The sequence below is a fragment of the Mytilus edulis genome, chromosome 5 (assembly GCF_963676685.1).
Source record: "Mytilus edulis chromosome 5, xbMytEdul2.2, whole genome shotgun sequence".
In the NCBI taxonomy this organism is placed as follows: domain Eukaryota; kingdom Metazoa; phylum Mollusca; class Bivalvia; order Mytilida; family Mytilidae; genus Mytilus; species Mytilus edulis.
Window position 1 is genome coordinate 76,786,573 of NC_092348.1, and position 26,228 is coordinate 76,812,800.

Consider the following 26,228-nt stretch of genomic DNA (forward strand, 5'->3'; position numbering starts at 1 on the left):
GGGGCTGCTTTTGTTTGCACATGTCCTTTGTCATTCGGGAAATATTGTTCAGTGGTCGTCATTTGTTGATGTGTTTCATGAGCGTTTCTCGTTTCTCGTTTTTTATATAGGTTATACCCTTGGTTTTCCCGTTTGAATGGTTTTACACTTGTAATTTTGTTGGGCCCTTTATAGCTTGCTGTTCGGTGTGAGCCAAGGCTCCTCGTTAAAGACCGTTTACCTTGACCTATGATGGTTTACTTTATCAAATTGTATATTGGCACTTTAGCAACATCTTCCTATGTCTATGTACTTGAAGTATGTGAATAGCTATAACACACGTATAAGAAAGCTTAAAGATGTGGATAAAAATCTACCCATGTAAGATGAAACATAAACAAAACTGTCAACCGAAAACAAATGCATTTTTAAGTAAATGTAAACTGTATTAAATTCATATTACAAAAGAAATTTTATCGCAGGTTCACCACGATTGAATTTAGAAGTGGAACAGCCTTCAACAAAAATAGGATTGTCAACGGGGACAAATTTAAGCTTGACCGTGAATCTAATAGCTTATCCATCACCAACGTCAACTTTGTGGTTTTTTAAAGACATTGAAGGAAACGAAACAACTATACCATCGAACCTCAAGACATTTGAATTGTTTAAGCATGTAGTATTTCTAAGAAAGACAAATTTAACGAAGTCTGATTTTGGAGATTATATTCTGAAAGTGAATAATACTTTGGGAGCATCGATTCAAACATTTCATGTCATTCCACAAGGTAATATTATACGATCGTTAATTACCATTATGCATTATATCTCATCAAAAAGCAAACAAATGGCCTAATTTATAACAAAACAAATAATGAAAAAACAAATATGAACCAATGAAAACCTCCGAACTACACTATCCTGACTCGGATCGGGCACATAAATAATGTTCAACACTCCCCGAACTAGTGGTGTGACGTTCCAACATTATAACAAACTATAAGAAAAACTGTGTTGAAAAAGGCTCTATCATCAGATCGACACAAAGCAGGAAAAAAAACTTTAACAATAAAACAGACTGGACGTGGAAGGCTTGTATACATGCTAACAGCACAAATGTCAAAATATAAAATCTAAGTGTACTCGCAGTTACTAACTGGTAGTTGAGAGCCAATAACCACTAAAAAAATCATGTATCTAAGACTTGAAATAGCAAATAAGAACATTGAATAAAAGGAAATGTATTCTTATATCAACAAATCCGCAACCTACATTTGTGTGTAAAAATATCAATATAAGGCACTTTTTAACCTACGTCTTTGTTAAACATATCAGTATAAGGCTGACATTTTTTTAATTCTTCGATATCTATATTTTTTGCCTGTTTTACTCCGTCAAATTACAAGTCAGCAATATTAAAGTAATACATTTTACGACATTTCTATATAATAATTCTTAATTTGTTTAAGAATTTACAATTTACATGGTCAAATTAAAAACGTTTGTAACAACATGTCTATATTACGATGTTTGCTTTTCAAAGATAATAACGTTAAATACTAGTATAACCTACCAGTAGTCTCCTGCTACATGACAATCTTAATATACCCAACTTAAAAGGCATTGAATGGAGAGTTGTCACAACTGCACTCGTAACACATCTGCTTATACCTATGCAATGATTGACGCCATCTTAAAACGTTTGGTTATCATGTCATTATACTACAACCTTAAATTTAGAAATAAACTTAACTGATACAAATCGTTTGAATATGCCGAACTAAATACGCCTCACAAAAGATACAATCGTTGATACGATACTAGTATGACATTCCTAAAAAATAGTATATTTATTGTTTTCTTTCTATTTGTTAGGTCCACCAGATCCTACATTTATACTTAATGTTAGCTGTGGTATTCAAACAGCAAAATTGTTCTGGTTGTCATCATTTAATGGCGGAGATATACAAAAATTTTCAATACTGGTCCAGAAAAAGGAAAAGAATATATACTTACACGAAACCGATATCAATGACCAAGATGGCAAAAACATAAAGTTTGAAAGCATCAAGCTCTCAGCAGGAGAATATCTATTTCAAATATACGGAAACAATAAATATGGAAATCGTACCTCAACAAACTCAAAGCTGTGTCAAGTTAAAGGTTTGTGCATGTAAAGAAACAAAGAGTAAACAATTGTTTGAGATAAGATAACCCTTCAAATAAAATATAAATATAGATTACAAATGCCCTTCTCCATATTGGTTTGGTATCTTCCCGACACTCCCATATCTGCCCGAGTTCAAAACACTATGAATCGGTTGCACAACCATTATCATTTGATATGTATGGTTTATTAATGCAGTAATAAATACAACATGTTTAATTATACCACTTGATGTGTTTTATCTAAAGCGATCCAACATCTGTATCCGACGCGCTAGACCACTCGACCACCTTGGTTTCAAAAAAATAAAGCTTTCGGTGGCCGGGTGTTACCTTTCCTCGTCAGTTTTAATCTAGCGTTGTAATGCAGTACATGATTTAAAAGGCATGGAGATGGAATTGTAACAGATCAGCTGAAATATCTATTGCAAAGGATCCTACAAGTTACAGAAATAATTTTATAAGTACGTCTGAACCAGTGACAACTTTACAACAGATTAATTTTATTCATCGGATCACCAGGAAAATATTCAAATCTAAAATTATAAGAATAAACTCATCATAAATACCAGGATTAAAATTTTGTATTTTACGTTTCGTCTATAAATGTCTCATCAGTGACGTTCAAATACAAAAAGGTTAAAAAAACCAATATAAAGTACCAAGTTGATGAGAATTGAGTACCAAACATTCCTAAAAGTTTTAATACAGCTAATGTAATATATTCCTGAGGTAGAAAAGCAATCTTAACAAACTATTAAACACCGTTTTTTTAACATATACATTATTTTATATCTTATAACAAAAAAATAACCTGTATTTTAAAATTATAAACCTTGATTATCTCATGACGAGTTAATAAATAGATTTCGAATATATTTTATTAAGCTGGGGTCACACATTCACGATTTTTACTGCCGTCCTTGACAGGACCATTCCCGATTAAAATTTGTCAAAAGTCTGATCAAGATCCTGTGAATCGTGGATGGAAATTCGATTTGTATCTTTCGCCAGGTAAAATTTGACCGAGTCTGTCACGACTGCGTCCCGATTCTACCGAATGTAATCCGACAGAGATCAGATAGTGACAAGACAGTGAACCGACGCTGACGGAAGTTATCCGTTCGAAAACTGTCGGCATAATCGGGATGATCAGGTACTGTCGGAACGTAATCCTATCACGATCCGCTCTATCGCATTGCAAACGGCTTTGTCTGGTCTCAGTCGTATTGTATTCTGTTATTGTCGGGACTTCTCCAGATCATTCCCGTTCCACAGGACACCGTTCCGAATACACAGAACATTGTTAGGAATTCGATCCGATACAGCAGAATCTGTCACGACATAGGCACGATTGTAATCCGACTAGAAAAAATCGGCTGAGTTTCCCCGAATGTTACGGGACGCACCTAACTGTCGGGGTGCTTTGCCGAACTATTCGGACCCTTCCCGACCAGTAGGAATCTGTTACGAACTAAAACGACTGCGTTCAGACAATAATAGGACATTCCAGATAATTGAGGATACTAATCCGACTTTTTCACTTTTCGTGTCGTATCGCTGTCTGATCTCAAACGGGAGCAATAATCGGCAATGTGTGAACCCCGCATTACTTTGAATGAAATTGAGTCCAACAAATTAACATCTGAAAATGTTGTCCATTCATTAGCGTTAATTCAATCCTTAGTTCTCCGGAAACAGTACCTGAACTTTGTTCAGCGCCCTAGGCAGCTATTTCGATTGGTTATACTAGTCTTACACTAAGCATAATGTTTTGATTATTCTATATGCAAATTTTATATAGTATCGACAACCAAAAGCGTTAATTTTTTTTTTCAATTAACGTTGAAACGAAATAAAGACCAATTATCATCGTTGCAGTTCACTCTAAAAGTTTGTTACAAATCTGTTAAATACACACATTAAAAACAGATTAAAATGTCAATTGTTCTTGAACAATTGAGAGGTCTTTCCTTTTCGTAATGTTAAATACATGTTCCAATAGTCGTAGAATGCATTGAAAAGCTCTCTAAAACACATAAAACCGTTAAAATATGACAAAAACAACAAATTCGCTTTTTAGGACATGACCTTGACTTTTAACCTTGTGACCTTTGTAAAGGTCATTGGTCCACAATGTCATTATAAAAGACCCCATAAAACGGACTTTTAATCATAATGTTTATAACGTTCAACTAATGTTGAAAGAGTAAAATTGCAATTTCAATTTTAATTACTATCCAGTAGTTCTTTTTTATATAAACATTTACATTGTACTTTGTTGTAGATTTGAAGATGAGTGTCTTTGATCCATTAATCGGTGTTGCTGCAGGAGGAGGATCGGTCGTTATTCTAGTAGCAATAGTTTTAGTCATACTCATGAAGAAAAGAAGAATTTTTAGAGGTAGGTTGAGGTGAATATTCCATGCAATTGTAGGTCAATTGTCGCGTATAATGATTACACTAAATTTTAAGAAAAATGCCTCAAAGATATTATACTTTTCTTGTACACCAAACACACGTTTCGTTACAATAAGGCTCACCAATAACGTGCAAATCAAATTAGTTGACAAACCACAACACATGAGAAGCTGATAGGTAACTAACCCCAAAAGGTGAAACAAGTTGTGACAAGTCTCCCTATTGTTATTTTTCAGTAAGTTACTTTAGGGGTTGAATGTTTCATTAACACAGACCGTTTCAATCGTATAGTGTGTAGACACAGACATGTTGACAACTAGACTGAGCATAGCGCTAGCATTGTCGTGAATGTAGCGCGAACTACGTTCCTATGCTAAAAACGGTCATCTGAATTATCAGTTTCTTGTTGAAATAGGGAGAAAAAAGTTTTTGGCGAAATGTTGTGCAAGTTTTCGTGATGATCATTGTCCAATAAAAGCACGTTTATTACAGTAGCAAAGAAACATATAATTGCACTCGATTGTCGATGCAAGTCCTTTCTACTATTATAGACATAGGTTAAACCCACATGTTGTTTCGGTGTTTATATAGATACCAATATAATCATGTGTTGGTTTTTTTTAATAAATAAGAAATTTTACGGGCAGGAAAAATGTTCTACCAGAATTCGTTAATTATGATTGGCAATAACATAAGATATATAAATTGTTCATTTAAATGAAAACTCTTTAAGTAAGTTGCATTTCAATATCGAAAGTTGCTGGCCTAATTGATAACAAAACATTATCAAAGAAAACTGCTTATACCTCCTGATGCTGCCATTTGGTCGAGGTTCAGCCAATTCTTACTAAGTCACTGAAAATCTGACGCTTTCAACTATAGAAACTCGACTCTTAACTGGTTTGAACATCAATGTTATCATATTATAAAAAGTAAAATACAGTGCAAATTAAAACAAAGTTGTTATTTCAAACATTTTACTTAAAAATAAATGTTATGTTTAATGTTTATTTTCAGCTAAAAGCCTTTGTCAGTAAGAGAAACACAAACGGGTTTCAAGTACACGTTATAATATAACACGTTTTGTGAGTGCCTTGATTAAGATACTGCTAAACACAGTATTACATAAGGAAGAGTTGTCATTGGGTCTTAATTAACTCAAAATGCCGACGGGTCGACAAGATCAGTAGCTAGGTATTTTTAAATAACAAGACCAAACCAAAAGTTTTCATACCGTCATATTTTCAACATCCAGACTAAAATTCCAATTGTATAAATATTATAACTATACATTTAAGAATTAACAGTAATTCAAAGCTTTTAAAGCCTCAAAGTTTGCTGTCTGACTTTAAACTGAAATGATACGTCTGATACTTAGATAAGTCGATAAACTGAAGAATCGTGTTATGTAATTATTTTATTAAAATAAAGCTGTATAATTGATAAAAAAAAATAAACACATTCAAATTCTTGGAATTATTATCACGAACAGATCGTTATGCATGCATTTTACCTTCGGCACGGTAGGTATATTGTCCGCCTAGGATCGTGGTTTGTCGAGTAATTTGATCTGGCTTTTTCGAGTGTGACCACTTTTGTTCGAGTGATTATGATCAAAAATTGAAACAAACAAACTTCCTTTTTAAAAAATACTTGTTATAGACGCTACAGTTTAACATACAAGGATATACAAGGTGTTTTGGTATTTAGGATAAAAATATATTGTCAATCCGATACTATTTTTAGGCAATTTTAAACACATGCCAATGCAAATGTCGATGGAAATCATTCATGGAAGCCTTATATCCTTTAGATATACAGCCACTTTACAAAATGTCTTGTTATTGCATTGAAAACCATATATTTAGACTAAATTAGTTTCTCTGTGTTCGTTTTTTTTTCGGGAGAAGTCCGGGCTTTTTCGAGTGTGTTAGTTATATAGCGAGTGATTATACAAAATTTCTTTAGCTTAAAATGTAAAACATCAGTGTATTAACGTTTAAAAACAATAAAAAAGAGTTCAAATTATGTACTGTTTAAGGCACTAAACCAATGCATTCAACAGATAATTGTGTTCTACGATTGAACATAATAAACAAGTATCGTTCATTTATATGTTTTGTCACTTCTTATAAACTTAATACCTTTGATAACTATTTATAAATTACATGTTCATTATATATTCATGATGTCAACAATCTATTGCACGCATAGCCAATTTGGATTGAGGCGTACGTACATATAGTGTATCAAGCTAATGAACTATTCATTTCATTGTTAACTGTCTAAATAATTTTGAAACTAAATTCAAAAACTGGTAGGATTAGTGTGTGTATGTTTTATGTTTTTGGTTTTTATGATTTATTTTGTGGACGCAGGGAGCAGACTTCTTTCATTATAATATTTCTTATTGGATAGCATTTTTCTGATTCTTCTCTGCTGTCAAGTTGGTTTCTTATTGCTTTCTTGTGGAACAGCTGCGCCATGAGCGCATACTACGCACGAAGCGTTTTCAGAGAACAAAGTTCATTCTCTTATGGTTGTGGCTTATTATGTATATCTTGCATGAATAGACATTTCTCGTATCACACTACACAGAGGGTGATACGCAAAAGTGATACAAAAATCTGCGTTCATTTGTTTTGCTTATCCATAATCATAAGATAAAATTACGGCGTCTCATTGGCTATTCGTTAGGTCATTGATGTTCTTCAAAGGTTACATTGATGTACAGTTCGTGTAAAAAAAATCTACAAGGATTCGCGTAATTTTTTTATTTAACACAATGAGAGTATTGACCATATTAGGACAAATAGGTTTAACAACTTATGAGAATGGAATACCGTTTGATATCAACTCGTTATTTAATTCAAATATAATAAACTTGCGGTAGTATATTGAAATTCAATAACAAGAGTTGATATCAAGCGATACCCGTTCTCACTTGTTATGAAACCTATGAATAATTCCTCAGTGTCATATTTAATGAAAAACTAAAGGAAGGTTACCTTAATCTATGTAAACCAGTCATCAACATTTCATGCAAACTTCTAAAAGCTATTTAAAATATTGTCAGAAAACTGTAAAATCACCCCGTTTTAGCTCATCTGGCCCAAAAGGGTCAATTGAGATTTTCCCATCACTTGGGGTTCGTCACTGTCCGTATTCGTCGTCCATTAACATTTACAAAAAGCATTTCCTCTGATTCTACTGGACCAAGTTCATTATAGATAGAGATACTGTAAACAGCAAGAATGATCAGTACAGTAAGAATTACAAGCAAGTCACAGCAAGAATGATAAGTAAAGTAAGAATTACAAGCAAGTCACCATCACCAAAACATAGAATGTTGTCACGAATTATATTCAACGTTGAAGAGTGTCCTCTTGTTTGTTAAATAAAATCCAATAACTCGGAAACGTAAAACCTAAAATTTATAAAATTCGAAAAGGAGGATACCTAACTAGACATAAACAATTCTCCGAAGTTTCATGTAAATAAGTTACATCGTTTTTTCTAGTTACTTTCCTACTTGGTGACGACGGACGAACAACGGTATACCATATGAAACCTCCCGTATAAAAACTCTTGGGTTCACCACTAAACATATTATTAGACGTGACAACAAAAGAAACATGAAATGAAGTTGAAAAGATTATGAGTCCCCTGCACTGTGTTCTAAAGACCTTTTTATAAAGAATCCAATAATTTCTAATTTATTCTGACAAGTTGTGGTAGAACGTTTTCTGTACAGAATTAAATTAAAAGGGTTGATCATGATCACCATAATATAGTTTTGTGATTTGTTGGGAAAATATGATATTGTCCTCCACTTGATTACAGTTATAAACTAGAAAAAGTGATTTTTTTCAAGTCAAGATTACCTTTTTTATCACAATTTTCTTTGAAAAAAACCCGGACCATTTGTTAAAAAACACCCGGACGGTTCCACAGTTGCTCTAGATCTTGAAAAAGCCTGGACAAAAACAAATACTCATTCTTTTGGTTAAATACAAAGTAATTGTACTTCTTTGTTGACCAAAACATGTAAAGTAAACAAAATAAATTGGGGTAGTTATGAAAAAAACTATTATTACTAAGAATTAGCAGTTAATTGACCTTATCGCATGTTTTTTTTCACTCGAAATAGCCCGAACGACACTAAACAAAACGGACCAAATCACTCGAAAAACCACGATCCTAGTCGGATTCTATACCTACCGTATTCTGGCTTAACTACATTTATTTGAACCTATTTAAGAGGATCAATCAATATTAGATTCCTAACTAAATAGTTGAAGCACTGCGTTTAAAAAGTTTAACCCTCCCATTGTTCACTGAGCCAAATCACTGCTTTTTAATTTGTAGCTTCGTGTTAAAATACAGCAGTTCATGCGTTTCTCCAAATATTAGTGCCTGTTTATTTGATTGTTTTAATAATCAGATATCTTCTATGTGTCATGTCGATTACAATTTGACGAAGTTGAATATTTCCTTTAGACATAAGGCAAATAAGTTTCTTTCTTTAGAACATACCATGTGCCTTTTCAGCATCTTTTACCATTAAGACTTAAGTTGTGCCTGAAACAAATGATACAGTCCCTTGCCAGACATACATTCCGAAAGCAAATGGTCTTTATGAACAATGTTAATCTAGAAAAAACTGTGATAACTAGGTATTTTATCGGTTAAAAGGACAACTTACAGTTTCTTAATTTTCATAATTTGATCTGGTGTACAAGACGCAAACATCAATGAATCAATGTGACAGTCCACACATTGCGTCAATATACACAATTCATTTCAGGTGGGAGGTAAAAACACACATAAATGTTCGGGGTACGAAGTAAGATTGGTTTTTTCGTACTTAATTACACAATGTAAAGCCCTTTGTGATGCATCATCTTCAAGTAAAAACCATAAACACTGATTTTACAAAATAAATTTTTACAAATCTAAATTTTATTAAGTATTTAAAATATCAAGCGATTTTGTCTGTGATGATTACATTGTAGCAGTCTACAGATGAACAGTTTGATGGTAAATTAGATATTTGTTGTCTAGTGTGAAATAGCTACCAACGGTGTTTTCTCACCAACACTTGAATGTACTAATTTTCACATTATTAAAATAATAGTGTTGGTCTAAAAAAACAACAACAAAAAAACCTATAATTCGTTTTATTGTTATTAACTTATACCCATATTCGAGTCATTGCCTTGTTTGTTCATTTGCTGCTTTATTATAGGTTTTATGTTCTATCACTAAAGTATCATTTAGAACATTTCCTGTTACTGTAGCTTTTTTTTTTTGCTGAGTGTTTTATTCTTTATTTTAAAGCTTTCAAAAACTACATGTTTTGCCCAATTAGTGCATCAAGTAGAAAGGGCCAAACATCATTTCTTATAGTCTTATTTAAGTGTAGAGTCCAGTCTATGCTATTGCTCTGGGACTTCGTACGTACGTGTATGCTTGGGTCTCAAATGGTTATTATTTGGTAATTATTTACCGGTTATTTCAGTTTTTCATCTGTTATGCTGGATCCCAAACATCTATATAATAAAGCTGTAACTGTATACGGACAAAATATAACTACAATCTACATTATTTCTTTTGGTTACAAATACAGCGTTACCTGTACAGGTATAAAAATTCCGCTAGTCTGTGAATCTAACATAAATCAACGACAATGCTTTATGAAAAGTTTACTTTAAAAAAACAATTTATAATTTCCTGATAAAATTGACTATTTTGTTTATTCCAAGTTTATCGCATTGTTATAAAGCGTAAGATAATATAGTTTGGTACGAACTGACAGGCCTAACAAGCTTAAGAGTACAATGTTTTACTGATGGAAAAATCGACGTGTTTCTCAGGTGCTAACCACATGTTGCAAAATGTAGGTATGACGTTTAGAACAAAAATACACTCCACATTGTTACGTAGGTGTACAAATTCCGGATATCAATATTGTTATAGCAGAGCTAGTGCATAGGAATATTGGCATATCATAAAAGAAAGGTCATTAGTGAGACTGGTAGTGGGGCTTAAGCTAGAAGAAACAAGTGATGCAAGACGCATCGCAAGATATGTTTATCATTCCACATTATTCAACTTGAACACAATATGCTGTATTTCCATTTCGTTGTTAAGTACACGTGTTAGATTTACTGTTTATATGCATTTGTTTATTATCCCGTTTGGTTTTGTATGGAGATTTCTGTTTAAACATTGTCTACATAAATTTTTGTTTTAGAAAAATTCAAATGATATAAATCCATATGTACTGCGAAAAACTCGAAACAGGTACAATTACATTATTAAGGTATTTTCTTTTCAAAAAGGGAAATAATTTACTGTTTTTCTTCTGATTATTACTATTCTTCGGCCACACTTAGATAAAATTTACCTCCGTAACTGTAAGGCATATCGCCTTCAGGTTAGCACTTTGTATCGGTGCCACAAACACTATCTCGAACTCATCCTGTGATTCGTTAAATGTTGTCGGACCAGAGTTATCTAGTTTATACCTATAAACCTTGTCATGGTATCGACACCGTACCCGTTATACGTGTAGGTAGCAAAAGTTCAAAGGACGCAATTTGTTCAGGTCCATAATCTCTTACTTCGTTACATTGATTAATGTCCTTTAACCTTAACTTAAATTACTTCGTTACGTTTGATTCGAAAAGGGTTATTGCACATTGGAAATTAATGTCGGTTGGCAACATGCCAAGAAATCCTCGCTAAAAATTCCGGCCGACCTCCTACGGCACCCATTAGTAGTTAAAGATTTGATTTCATTCAACAAATTAATTCATGACCTTTATATACGTGTCGCTTAGAACACAGCCATATACCAAATGGTCAATATTAATCATCCATGTAACTTGCTCTATGGGGTGTTTGCAGAATTTCAACGGAGAAAGGTAGAAAGACCATTCACAATTTGTTTTACATTTGTTTTTCTCTTTTAATTAAATAAAAATAAATAATAATAAAACTTTCAAATGTAGAGTTCATAAGATAAAAATAGTCCCTGTGGAACACACACCCTTTTTTTTTGTGCTCCCTATTTTCAACCCTCGAATTAAGCTTTCCAATCTAATTCATATGAAAACCTTGCTTCTAACCAATCTGTTCATGTACCGGACCGGCAACTCCCTTTATTTAATATGAAAATCTACAGTGTCGTTATACACATGCATGTTGTTTGCTTGGAGTATACGCACAAAAAGAAAGAAATAGCCAACTCCAAGATACTATATTCCTGCATCACGTGATTTTTACCACGTGGAGCTTACATTAGAATAAATACTGAATATGGAAAGTGAAACTACAATTCCAAACATAAAGTCCGAAGGCAAAAATAAGAAAAAGAAGGTTATTTTGGCAAAGGTTGTCGGGGTAATTCTCTCCGTGTTCAAAATATAGTTACATGAAATATTTGCCACTGCCCCTTTTTTGATTTATGAATTCTAACCCTGCATTTCTATTTGTTACATGCCAAGAAATCTTCGCTAAAAATTCCGGTCGACCTTCTACGGCACCCATTAGTAGTTAAAGATTTGATTTCATTCAACAAATTAATTTCTGACCTTCATGGACAAATGTACGTGTCGCTTAGAAAACAGCCATATACCAAATGGTCAATATTAATCATCCATGTAACTTGCTCTATGGGGTGTTTTCAGAATTTCAACGGAGGCAATTTCTTGCCATGCTTAATATCAGAAACCGTAAATTGTAGCCACCTAGGATCTTCACCAATGATCATCAATTCATGTGACTTTGGAAATGCTACAAGATCAAATGTTAAGTTTGACTTTGACCTATGATCTTATCCGTTGTTTTAGGATAATCTCAGAAAGCATTACTCTTGAAGAAGTATTGATTAGTGCCAACGTTTGATTCATTTTGATGGTTGATCTTTCCGTAAGGGGCATAATCCTGTTTACGGTTATTGAAAATATAAACTCATTTTCAACTCTTTTGAAATGTGCTGAACCAATTGCAATAACAATTATTTTGAGGAAGGTCATAAGATCAACAGTCAAGATCATGTCCAAAATAGCGAATTACGTCTAGATTGACCCTGATATTTGATCCAACACGTTGTTATTTGAAATCTCAAAAACTATTATACTATCAAATTCGTAATAAGTGAAAGATGTTTAATTCATTTTGGGGCACCCTTGTCTAACTTTGACCTTGAGGCATTACTCTGGTAAAGTGTTTCTGAAAAACAAAAATAGATTATATGCACTGACCAAAGGTCTTTGACAAATGTTGTCTATTGTAATGAGATCGTTGAGCAATGACCTTGGTAAAAGTAAGAAAGTATAATGTCAATGTCATATCCCCAATAGCGAACCATGTGTTCTTGACCTTGTTTTAAGGGTTTTTCTATTCCGCTTTGAACTAATGTTTAACATTACATAAAGGAAATTTTTTCCGAAAAATTGACCTTTTAATTCTTTTTTTTTTTTCATTATAAAATTTCTATTCGATTTGTAGGAGGAGACAAAGAAATGATTAAAAGGTAGTACATTATAATATAGAAGTTTCATGCAATGAATACAAACGGTATATGTTGTATTGAAATGATTTATTTCAAACATTGAATATAAAATAAAAAGAAGTGGTATGATTCCCAACAAGACAGCTGAAGTTCTCTACTAGAGACAAAAAGGCATAGAAATTAACAGCTTTAAGTCGTTGTACGGCCTTTGACAGTGAGCAATACCCATATCGCATAGTACCTATAATATTCACCGAAATAATAACTGTAAAACAATTTAAACGAGGAATCCAACTGTTCATTTAACAAACAACGAACGTAAAACAAATTGATGGCTGTTTATAAATTAAAAACACTATAATGAATCTCAGATTTCAACTCCCTCAGGCAAAGATGAATTTGACAAATTTTTACGTTGTTTTTTGTCATATAGCTCTTCAATTATTTTGGCTCTGACACATTTATATCGCTTTGAATGTTCCTATTGAAGGTAAACCATCACAAAGCGCTTCAGGCGCATGACATTATTAAAGTGTTGTTTCATATTTTTTGTATGTTGTATACTACATAGAACTTAAAACAGTATTGACAGAAATGCATGGTTTATACTCAGACATACACGTTTAGTTTAGATGTGCGAAACGAGACGACCTATATGCAATACCTAGACCAACATCATGCTTATATCATATATAATTATGTCTATTGTGTATGTACTCAATACTAAACAATTTTGAAAAAAAACTTACGTTTTTTGCTACATGTAGGTAATTTTTATCAATTCTAATAGAAAATTATATTGTCAGAAAACCGGATTCCGATATATTTCGATAAACGTAAAGAATGCAATGCATTTTTTTATATAGCGTTGCAGATAAAAAAAATTACCAAGATTTCCTAATTGAAAATACCAATCATGATAGCCAATAAGATTTAAACAGTGAATATCTTTTCGAAACTAAGAAATAATTCTTTCCAAAACTCACAGATTAAAACTCTATGGTTTTTTTTTAGATGTTCAAGGACGACGGATGAAGACGATGGTACGAGTTTAATTATTGTATTTTATTTTTATTAATGTTTGACTGTTTTGTGATAAGAAAATATAAACACCTTTGTTTTGCATTTTCAACTATCATGACGAAAGTAAGTTGTAATGGTTTACATAAAAGCAGAAAATCCCAAAAATTCTATAAAACACAAAACAGGGCGTAGCAGTCTCATTTCCTTGTAAGCACAGCAAAGCAAAGACTTAGGGTATAGGCTATAATACGATTGAGCTTTATCTCAGCATTTGTATTTGCTATACATATATTTTCTGTTGAAATCAAATTCAGGATTGCACCGATAATATATTTCAAATAACTGAATGTTTCTGTATTGATTCTAGTTAAGTTTCGAAGGTAACTGTGTTGACAAAATCAATTTCCTTGTAATGTATGCATCAGCTTCTGACTGCATCTGATCGATTGATTGATTGATTGTATGTGTTTTAATGCCACGTTTTAGCGCCACATTTGGCTATTTCTTGGCGATCAGTTATTATAGCTTGAGAAAGCTGGAGTGTCCAGAGAAGACAGGAAAACTGCCAAACATAGTCAATTAAAATTGGAGTCTAGTGCAACCAATATACTTCTTTCAGTTCAATAATCCTTGCTTTCATTTTATTGATCAACTAAAATGAAATGTGAAACTTTATTCGAAAGTTCAACATGGTAAATTATTATTAGTGTAAATGCTGATATATCCATATTAGGGATGATGTGATAATATCATCTAATAAGTGCACTCATAATTCATTTTTTTTTTTAGAAAATGGCTAAGATAAAATATCTTCACATTAACTTTATTTCATAATATCAGTTTTAGACCAGAATAGTACATGTGTGTACATACATCTGCAATTTCATAACTGATAAATAATCTTATTATAAAAACAAAACATACTTTTACAGTACATATATATATATATATACGCAGACACCATTTTTAAAAGAGGATAATGACTATTACAGACCGGAGTTTGTGTTAATGTCGATTTAATGCCTAATTAAGAACTACACCAGTCGATGTGTTTATATCATTTAACGGGTGGAAATGCTCATTTGGACACGTCACACATATGTCTATATACATGTAACAAAGATCTAGTGCGAATAATTAATAACTTCTAAATTAAATACAAACAGTCAAGAGTTTATCACAAGGATCAACAGTATAGCCTTAACCCACACAAGTAAGCCTATATGTGTAGTGTTATACAAATGATTTCCAATGTTTGTCACTACAGTTGTTTTAAAACAATTGTCTCATGCCAGCACCGAAGTAGATAATACGAAGGTATAGACTGAGTATTAACCTTGTAGACTAATAGTAAAATGTATGAGCTATCGACATACTGGTATTATCAATATTCGAAATATAATGTACATGTATCTTTCCGTACTGGGTGTGGAAACGCTCATAAAACTAAAATTAATAGCCATACTTGTACACGGAATCGGCGCTAAAATATAATGGAAATATGTTCCCTGGATATGATGATTTGAAAATTGTCTTTTTAGGAACAACGATCGATTCAACAATTGGCCAATATAGAAGTTGTTATTATTTAAAAATTCCCATAGGAACTCCTTTTACGGTTAAAACTGTACCACATGAAGTTTCGTACAAAAATATTTCCTAGAATGGAAAGCTCATATGCATTGCTATTTTTTTTTCAAAGGTCAAAATATAGGGCTGTGCGGCGTATTTTCCACATGTATATGCCACCAACTTCTAGGAGGTGACACGCATACTGAAATTTTGTACTACACTTCTCTTCACAGTTGATCTTCCTTTTTATTCAATTTTGCCGCTATCCATGTGTATCTAGATTTATAGGTCTAGTAACTTTCCAAAGTTATGTCTCTACACGATGATACATAGTAATCATATCTTGGAGTCAGAAGATAAACACAAAAAAAATATATGAATTTTATATGTATCCACAAAAGAGGAATGGTTTGTGAAAATCTGCATTTATAATGCAAAGTGCAACCTAGAATTAGACATTAAGAAAAAGACGTCGGTACATTTGTAGAAAATACAGTTCACATCACGAGTAAATATATTACAATTGATATAGCTTTCCTTAGTTATGTCATTATTCTTGTCGTCGACTGTAAGATGACATATAAACTCATAACATTTCAGGTCAGCTGTTTTCTTTAATTGTTACGGATGATAACATGCAGTCATATCGAAACTTGTCAAGGGCATTTCGATATGTAGCAAACGTTTATAGTGCAATCGTTTTTTTTTTTTAAATGACTCAGACAACTAGTTTTTCAACCAAAAGGATTCTCTATTGTTTTATTTGCATTATTTTGTTTCATTTTTTAAATATCAAATAGTTTGCAAATATTAAACGGTCTGTGACATTCACTTTTTTAACATATTTCATTTGGTTTTATTTACAGATGGGTTAAAGGACAATCCATTATATGTTACATCAGGAGACGTTGTAAATGGAGACATTGGACCAGTGTATGGCGTAGTAAATAAACAAAAGCAGAATAAGAATACTCTATTAGCTGATGAAGGAAACGATGAAGGACAAGTTTACTCTCAAGTACAAAAGTCAAATATTAAAGGTACTGTCGTTGATCAATGTATATTTAAAAACTCTAATATGACGATATTCATTATATATAGCATATATCCGTTTAGTTGAACATGAATTATACGGTATACAATGACCTGTGATTGTGTTTTTTTCGAAATCTAGTATGTTTGCAGATGCTACTTTTAATTATAATTGCTTTCGATGTATAGATTTTATACTTAAATTTTAATGTTATAAAGTCAATTTATCTATAAGAATTAAATTCCTGATAAAATGAAAATTTTCAATCCGAGCTAACAAGTTAATCTATAATTGTCAGTTTTACTCGGCGTGCGTTCTTTTTCTTTTTCTTGGTGTTTTTTTTTATATTAAAATGAGCTTAGAGTACAATGTTTATCAATTTCATTTTTCGATTTTAAATTTGATTGTCTCGAATAAAAACTGAAAATTAGTAAAATGAATCAACATAGTACGTTTTTAAAAATAATGTCAATTACCCGTTCAATATGGAGACAACTATGTATTTTTCCTGCAAATAATGGCTGTTACAAAATTCGTTTATTATGTATACATGGATGATCTTTACAACTGTCTTTAGCGGTTTATGTTTATAATCTCTTTCAGTGAATTTTAAATAACCAGATGGTTTCGCACTGATCGAAAATATGCGTAGCATTTGCAGAATGTCGTCTCTTCTCTGGTTTTTATGATAAATAGCATTTACAGTTTCTTCCCTAAAACCAGGTTCACAGACCAATAACATTATGAACGAATCTGCGCACGCTAAATACGTTTCATTATGAAACATACTCTGAATGTGAAACCATATAATTATAAGAATAATGACGTTCCTAGTTGAACAAATAGAACTAATGAAAACAATTTAGGTTTACTGTTTCTGATCTATCTTTGTTGATTTTTATGAGTAATATTAATAACTTAATTGAGCATATTTCATTTCTTGTTTATTTCATTTGCAGGAAAGAAGAAACTAAAGAAGAAAAAAATAGATAAAGCTTCACTAAATGGTATGCATAATCACTAATGTAACTAAATGACACACATTGTTGAAAGGGGCAAAGCCGCAATTAAGTGCCAATCTGCCAACGAATCAGGCAGTTGTGCAATTATGCAAAATTTACTATTCAATCTTGCATCGATTCATATTCAAAATGTACATTGTATAGTGGTGCACGAATAAAACATTCGTTTTCTGTTCTGGTACTTTGATATATAAATTGTTTGGAATACACTAGTAATTTACAATTAAGGACAACTAAACAAACAATGCTGCTTGTCATCACATACACAAATATAGCAATAACCGACAGCTATTGACTCGAGTGTTAAGTATAATTAAACAATTAGGCAAATTATCAGGAAAACCAGTTAAACGGTAACGTTGTATTTTAAAAGGCTTTTTTTGGATGATCAATGTTATACTTTACTTTTATGTCCTTTTTAGTCTTTAGCTACACATATTTTATAAATATTCTTTGGATTTTCAAATATTTAGGCCTCGATCATCATTGAAGAGACATCCATTGTCGAAATGCGCATCAGAAAAATCGGTATCGTTCATATTATTACTATCATTGAGTAGATGCCTCTGTTGGTGAACTAATAGTTCCTAAGGATCAGTTCCTAAGGGTATCACCAACGCATACAAAAGTATAGGAAACACTAAAATGACTAGCCGTAACGTGTCATTGGTTTACATAAGCACGTTATACAAGTAGATTGTGTAAATATTGCTTAATAAATCTTATCCTCTATGAAACATTAAACTGCATATACAAATATACATATCAAAGGCAATAATATATACTCTATTGGATAATCTTGAATAAATATGATAGAATTAATTGCATAACAGTGTGGTCGACAGTAAAACGTTTGTAGGTTGTAACTTGTTTGTCAACGGCTATGATTTTATGCTCACCCAGTCTGTCAGAGGCCTTCCAGTGGGGATTGAAATATTCACTTGTTACACATTCCGATACATAAAATGAAACTTTCTTTTTACAAAGCTTGAAAGGAATTTGTTTTAAATATTTATTATAATCATCACATACAACCGTGTCATTTATAAGAATAATAATGTTCAGAGATGATATTATTTAATAATAATAAAAAAATAGGTTTATCCATTGTAAAAAAAACTATCAAGCTGATGGGGTTAATTCACAAAATATCTCATTGATTAAGAGCACAAATACTTCTACGGTGTGATCATTTAAGAATGGCCTACTATTTATTCAATGCGTATACATGTGGGTTTTGTTTGTGAAGAGTTCTGGATAATTAAAAAATCATTTGATTTCTTTGTTTAATACAATAAAACGATTCATTCTTTCAGATATTTGTCACTTTGCCTTATCTTCAAGTCCAACACAATTTCTCACGTTTCTTACAAAACTTATATTCTTGTGATGTATTCTTTTGTTGAAAAAAATGTATAGATATAGATAGATATAGGAAGATGTGGTATGAGTGCCAATGAGACGATTCTCCTCCCAAGTAATAATTCATAAAAGTAAACCATTATAGGTCAAGGTACGACCTGCAACACGGAGCCTTGGCTCACACCGAACAGCAAGTTATAGAGGGCCCCAAAACTACTAGTGTAAAACTATTCAAACCAACGAGAAACGAAAAACACATATGAACTACATAAACAGACGACATCATGCATTGTAACTTTTAAAGCCAATTAAGTAAAAAAAATAATCTGAAAGAACGTGCGATATCATATTAGGAAAATTGATGGTCAAACCATAACAAAAACTCAAATAAAGAATTTTAAGTATTCAACCTTTATAGCTTGCTGTTCGGTGTAAGCCAAGACTCCGTGTTGAAGGCCATTTTTATTTATTTTCAAATTACAAAGGTTATTCCTGATTAGTATTTTTAATTATTTTGTTTAGGCGTTTAGAACCTTTGGTGACCTCACAGTTTAAATTTCTATGATAAGTACGTCGTGAGCAGTGGGCATTACAGACGAACGTTCACCTAATTTCCCCCAGTCAATGAATGGCCATAGCTACACTGTTATGAATTGCATTCTAAATGAATAATAAACTATACAATGGGGTTTATTTTTTGCGATTGAATCCGCCTTTTGTCTGACTGTCTTTCTTATACGATAACTGTTGTAATACATTCTATTTGGTCTTTGAACAAAACTTAACCTGTTTAGTTTAATGACAACTCGTCGGGACTAAGTGTTTGAAAAACACCCACAAGTATATTTTCCACCGTGTGATGCATTCAGTCTACTATATATGATACATTAATTCTTTAATGTAAGTTTTCCTACCTAGCTGCTTAGTTCATGCCGTTCCCGTATATTTCTATGTGTTTTGTAAATAAATCTGTGTTAAATCTTTTTTTTAGAGAACGACACAGAAATTGAATTAGGTAAGATGATAATGTCAATCAGATACATAAATGTTAGCACTTTTTCTTATTTTTAAAATAGATGAATAAATATTTGAGAAGTTAAAAATATCATATAAATGGTTTTTTCCATTTTCCATTTTTTTCATTATTTATTAAAGGAAAAAATTTATTCGCACCACAATATTACTAAATCGCTATTAACAGCATCAGATGTGTATTGTAAATTCATATTTTAACATAGTATTATTAGTTACATAGTGTTCTAATACCTAATACGGTATATATGAGGTCAGTAAATTCCATATAGGGATTCGTCATCGCCCTCACCCCATATGGAATTTACTGACCCCATATATACCGTATTAGGTCACTAGCATACTATGTAACGAATTTATCTTACCGACTATCTTAATGTGTGATATTAGACTAGTGACCTACCAAATAAGAAAGTCTTCAATACCGTTAGCATTAGGAAACTACTACCATTTATCATACAAAAACGGATGCTGACAAAAACAACTTGTTAGCTTTAAAAGTGTTATATGAATTGAGTTCAATTTTTATCATCAATTTCCTCGTCAGTTGAAAACTTTAAGATTTTCGCCGTACCGTTTTGTTTTTATAAAGGGACGTTACACCAATACTAACCATGTATTGATAAGCCCCGCCTCCCTACTAACCTAATATGGAATATACACGGTCTCCACGCGGACGCTCTTAACCGATCATATTCCTATAAATGTATAGGAGGTTAGATAAAATAGCTTATCCTTTTTAAACATTGGTATGATCAACACAATATATTAACTGTTTACAAAACCTTGAATAACAAATTAAAAACGTTACAAACCTAAATATAAAGTTGAACAAAATACATTTTGATTCCATGTACTATTTAAAATCAATATCTGTTATTTTTTAATTTAGAATGAACAATATAATTGTCATAAAAATAGATGATATGACATGTTTTTTTTATCGCTTCGAGTCGTTGTTATCCATCGTCGTAAACTTTTGTTGTACTTTCTTATACAACCAATGCAACATGTTCAACCAAATTTAAATTGATGAATATTTGGGGTATTGAGTATTTTATTTAACTTTAGGTCCAACCAACTATCTAACATTAATGCGGTATACTTATAAAATTAGTTACCATTATAGATAGACAGAATATATAAACAACCATCATGATAATCAAAGCAACATATTATTGACTGATTAAGATTAACTCTATTATAGGTTGCACTTCTGGTTATATAAGCACTGCAATTACCCGTAGGAAATCTTCTCGTTGCGTAAACTATGCCGCTTTTATTATGAAGTTTCGTAAAAAAAATCATATCCTGGAATGGAAAGTACATATGTAATACTATTTTTTGCAAAGGTCAAATGATAGAGTTGTACGGCATAGTTTCAAAATGTATATGCCTTTAAACTTCCGAGTTAAAACTTTCTGAGAACAAGTAAGTGAACAAAAAAATGCTGTAAACAGTAAAAATTATCGCTTTGAATTCTTTAAATTGACTTCGTTATGACTGTCAAGAAAAGTTTTGACCCATTTAACCGGTCGGCTTATTTTTTCGAAAACTATTGTCGATAGAAATACGTCATGAGCAGCTAAAAAACGAAGGAAAGGCCGACAAGGTGCATTAGCTGTCTACTAGAGTTCTTAGATGAGCCCTCTTTGAGTGTTGTCAATTTTAAACAATTTTACATTAATTTAGTGATCCTTGATTTTAAGATAAAGTTGTTGTCAATAATATGATGGTCTATTAACAAGGTTGGGTGTAATTATGAATAAGAACTTGGAATAGAATACAAGTACAAATTATTATCTTGAAAACTGTAGAGGATCAGGAAAATCAAAAATGGTAAAAACCGACATAACATTAAATCGTTTCGTATTGTTTTCTTTCATAAATCCGAATAAAACTTTCTTAAATTATTAACTTTGTATCGTGTTACAGGTACTGTGTATGAGAACTATGAAAAAGAGTTTAAACAAACGAACACCGATGAAATATATGCAAATGGTGCAAAACATGATGATGGTGCAAATATATCAAAAGCGTACTCTCCAAGGAAGGCGAGTGATTTAATTTCATAATTTCAGCTAATTTTAAATATCTTTTATACTTTTATAAATGTTGGTGTGTCTTCTATACTAGAGTGCTTACACTCAAAAAATGATAACAAAGATAGTTCAAACAATGAATTTCATGAACATTCCCCGCAGACAAAGCCTCAAATAACATCGTTTTTGTCTGTAAAAGTCACTACATTAATTGCTTGATAAATGAATTAGGTATAGACAATTCACTTGGAAACTCAACATATACCCTTACGACGCTTACCAAAGAGGAAATCCTGGATAATCATAGGTCTGTTCTTTGTTCCTTTGGTATTTCAACCAAAGATGAAGAACTGGATCTTCCATCACTGTATTGGATACCTAAACTACATAAGTGTCCTTACAAACAACGGTATATTGCTGGGTCTTCCAAGTGCTCAACGAAACCTCTTTCTAAATTATTAACATCTATTTTATCAGCAATCAAAGACGGGCTTCAAAGTTATTGTGAAACTGCCTATTATAGAGGTGGCGTGAATCAGATGTGGATACTTAAAAATTGCAAAGATCTTTTAGAGTACATACAATCTAACTCTCTTTCATCTTGTAACAGTATTAAAACATTTGACTTTTCTACTCTTTATACAAGTATTCCACATTCCAAACTAAAAGACAAATTGAAAGAGTTGGTATTACTTTGCTTCATAAAAAAGAATGGCCAACGTAGATACAAGTATCTTGTCTTAGGGAGGGATAAATCATACTTTGTTAAGAATCACTCTGATTCAAACAAAAAATTCTCTGAAACCGATATTATCAAGATGCTTGATTTCTTGATTGACAACCTATTTGTAACGTTCGGAGAACGTGTTTTTCAACAGACTGTCGGCATCCCAATGGAAACAAATTGTGCCCCTCTACTTGCCGACTTGTTTCTTTATTATTATGAGGCTGACTTCATGCAGGAACTTCTTAGGAAGAAAGATAAGAAGTTAGCAATATCCTTAAACTCTACTTTCTGCTATATAGATGACGTTCTTTCACTAAACAATTCAAAATTTGGTGTCTATGTGGAACGCATCTATCCCATCGAATTGGAGATAAAGGATACTACAGATACAGTTAAGTCGGCTTCATATCTTGACTTACATCTAGAAATTGACAATGAGGGTCGATTGAAAACAAAACTTTACGACAAAAAAGATGATTTCAGCTTTCCAATTGTGAATTTTCCATTTCTAAGTAGCAACATTCCAGCAGCACCTGCATACGGGGTATATATCTCCCAATTGATACGATATTCCCGTGCTTGCATTTCCTATCATGCTTTTCTTGATAGAGGGTTACTGCTCACAAGGAAACTATTAAATCAAGAGTTCCAAATGGTGAAGTTGAAATCATCCCTTAGTAAATTTTACGGACGCCATCACGAGTTGGTTGACCGTTATGGAATAACCGTTTCACAAATGATATCGGATATGTTCCTTACGTCGTAACTACAATCCCCTTCCCTTTCATGAATGTGACCTACCGAATTAGACTATTTACCGGATTTGTAATCACATAAGCAACACGACGGGTGCCACATGTGGAGTAGGATCTGCCTACCCTTCCGGAGCACTTGAGATCACCCCTAGTTTTTGGTGGGGTTCGTGCTGTTTATTCTTTAGTTTTCTATGTTGTGTCATGTGTACTATTGTTTTTCTGTTTGTCTTTTTCATTTTTAGCCATGGCGTTGTCAGTTTGTTTTGGATTTATGAGTTTGACTGTCCCTTTGGTATCTTTCGTCCCTCTTTTCAACTTTACCCATAACTTGAAACCGATGCATCTTAGAAATTCGACTACGTTTACTTAATTTTGTTTTGAATTCTTCATTGTAGTTTTATTTTTTAAGTTTTTTTAACTCTTTGCGGTGACTGTTTGTTATTTTGGTGTTATTTGTATTTGAGTATCCTTGTAATACAACGCATTGAAGTTATTTGGGTCAACACGGATAATTCATTATAAAAGTAATTCAAGGCAAAGTTGTGTTCTAAATTAAGTGTGCCGACATTATCTCGTTTATCAATTATGTGGGTTTATAAAACAAAAAGTAATTAAAGAATGAACGAGCTACGATACTGATGCCTCCTTGCGATAACATTATCTCAGTAATATTTAAAAAATACAAGAAACAGATTTGCGCAAGCTACAAAACAGTAATTTTCTCTCTGTTTGTTTTCATTTTCACATGCAAATCCGTGAATGATATTGTATGAAAACGATATATCCTTAGAATCTTCACAATGTTAATAATATTGTATCCAAGTACAATTTAGGGTCTGTATATAGTTATCACAGGTACAAGGATTATAATTTAGTACGGCAGACGCGTGTTTCGTCTACATAAGACTCATCAGTCACGCTCATATCAAAATAGTTATAAACCTAAACAAGTACACAGTTGAAGAGAGTATGATATGCAAAGTACTCAATTGCCTCGTGCCAAAACCAAAAATAGAATGGGTATTACAGAATATTACGGATCTATTAGTTGTGCCTTAGCTCACTTAAATCATTTGACAATATATGTATATGAATTGGGGAAGGCAAATGATATTTAAAGTTGTGTTCCGGAGTCGATTTCACAGACATTGATAATAATAGGTAAATACCAATACATGGAATGGACACGGTTATAAACGCTTTATCAGCCCTTATTATATATTACATTATGTCACGTGAAATAAAGAAAAAAAAACATAGTATAAATAGTAAAGTGTATCTAATTTGAATTTTTGCAATATCATACACAGTATAAATCCTCATCCAATGCAATTCCTCGAGCTGGGATCTTTGGTTTATGCATGTGGATTGCACTTCTGTAAATATAGACAATGCAATTTTCCAAAGAAACTCCGTTTGCGGCTAAAGCTGTGCAACTTTTGTTATGAAGTTTCGTAACAATTATATCCTAGAACGAAAAGATGATATCCACAACTTTTTTTATTCAAAGGATAAACCATAGGGATTTGCGGCATATTTTCAATATGTATATGACCCAAACTTCAAAGAGTTTTAAATTATACTGAAATAATGTACTACCCCATTCTTTATTTGAAGTCTGCCTTAGAACTTATTTTTCACTTGTACCTTGTGTTTTTATACTGGTACCATTCCCAAGTAATCTCTCAAAAGAGGCTTGGCTTGTGAAACAGTTGTATTTACAATGTGCAACCTATTGTGTTTATTAGGGTCGTTACGGTTGCGATATTGAAAAAAAACATGTTGTGATATAATTAATTTTTCGGCAGAAGGTGATGTGTTTTCATTTATATTATTTGCAATTTTTATTCATATCAGACTACATGTGTGACATTTTTATATATTTTAGAATAAAGATGGATTAACATATGCGGATGTTGATTTTGTACCTGGACCAAGTGGTAAAAGATTTGTTATACGAGGCCTGGAGAATAGAACAAACTATGCTATCATCGATCTTACACAAAAGGCTGAACCCTTGTCATCTGACAGTGAAGATGAAGATGAGGATAAAAACTATGCAAATGTAGACATGTAATAATGAATGCAAAGGTTAAAGGGGTAAAAAAAAAAAGAAGACGATAGAAACAGGCAAATTGATGTGATACCATTGATACTGTTTATGTGACATTTCCGCGAAAGTTACATTTTGCTTAATTCTCGATTTAAATGAATTCGCAACAATTTCCAATTCAATAATTTGATTTTAAAAGAAATAAATGAAAAATAAAAAACAAACAAACAGACCCTAAATAAATTAGGTACATGATTTGGCCTATGTAATAGCAAAAAATAACTATTTTAAAGCAATTTGGATGCATTTTTATAATTTATGGGCTATCAAGTATCATGGATTTAGTGGGTACAGGTGAACATGGAATGTAAAATTTCAAATACTTTCAATTTTGACTATATGCATTTTGGTCCGAACGTTGTCCCTCAGACACATTCCTTATTTATATTTTAAATTGAATTTTATTGTCTTTACCTTTGAAAACAATTACAGTTAGAGAATGTGTACCCAAGGGGAAAAT

General features: G+C 32.3%; 1 protein-coding gene across 1 annotated transcript in view; it reads left to right on the top strand.

The window, feature by feature from the left end:
* The window catches only part of LOC139524484 (hemicentin-2-like), an 85,357-nt gene extending 59,421 nt beyond the window's left edge, over positions 1 to 25,936 (top strand). The window contains exons 10-19 of the mRNA XM_071319276.1: positions 462 to 767; positions 1,855 to 2,142; positions 4,433 to 4,549; positions 13,084 to 13,108; positions 14,102 to 14,130; positions 16,549 to 16,722; positions 17,675 to 17,722; positions 20,091 to 20,114; positions 22,067 to 22,185; positions 25,544 to 25,936. Of these exons, the coding sequence (XP_071175377.1) occupies positions 462 to 767; positions 1,855 to 2,142; positions 4,433 to 4,549; positions 13,084 to 13,108; positions 14,102 to 14,130; positions 16,549 to 16,722; positions 17,675 to 17,722; positions 20,091 to 20,114; positions 22,067 to 22,185; positions 25,544 to 25,732 (1,319 nt within the window). The 3' untranslated portion in view covers positions 25,733 to 25,936. The remainder of the gene's footprint in view (positions 1 to 461; positions 768 to 1,854; positions 2,143 to 4,432; positions 4,550 to 13,083; positions 13,109 to 14,101; positions 14,131 to 16,548; positions 16,723 to 17,674; positions 17,723 to 20,090; positions 20,115 to 22,066; positions 22,186 to 25,543) is intronic.
* Positions 25,937 to 26,228: the final 292 nt, after the last annotated feature.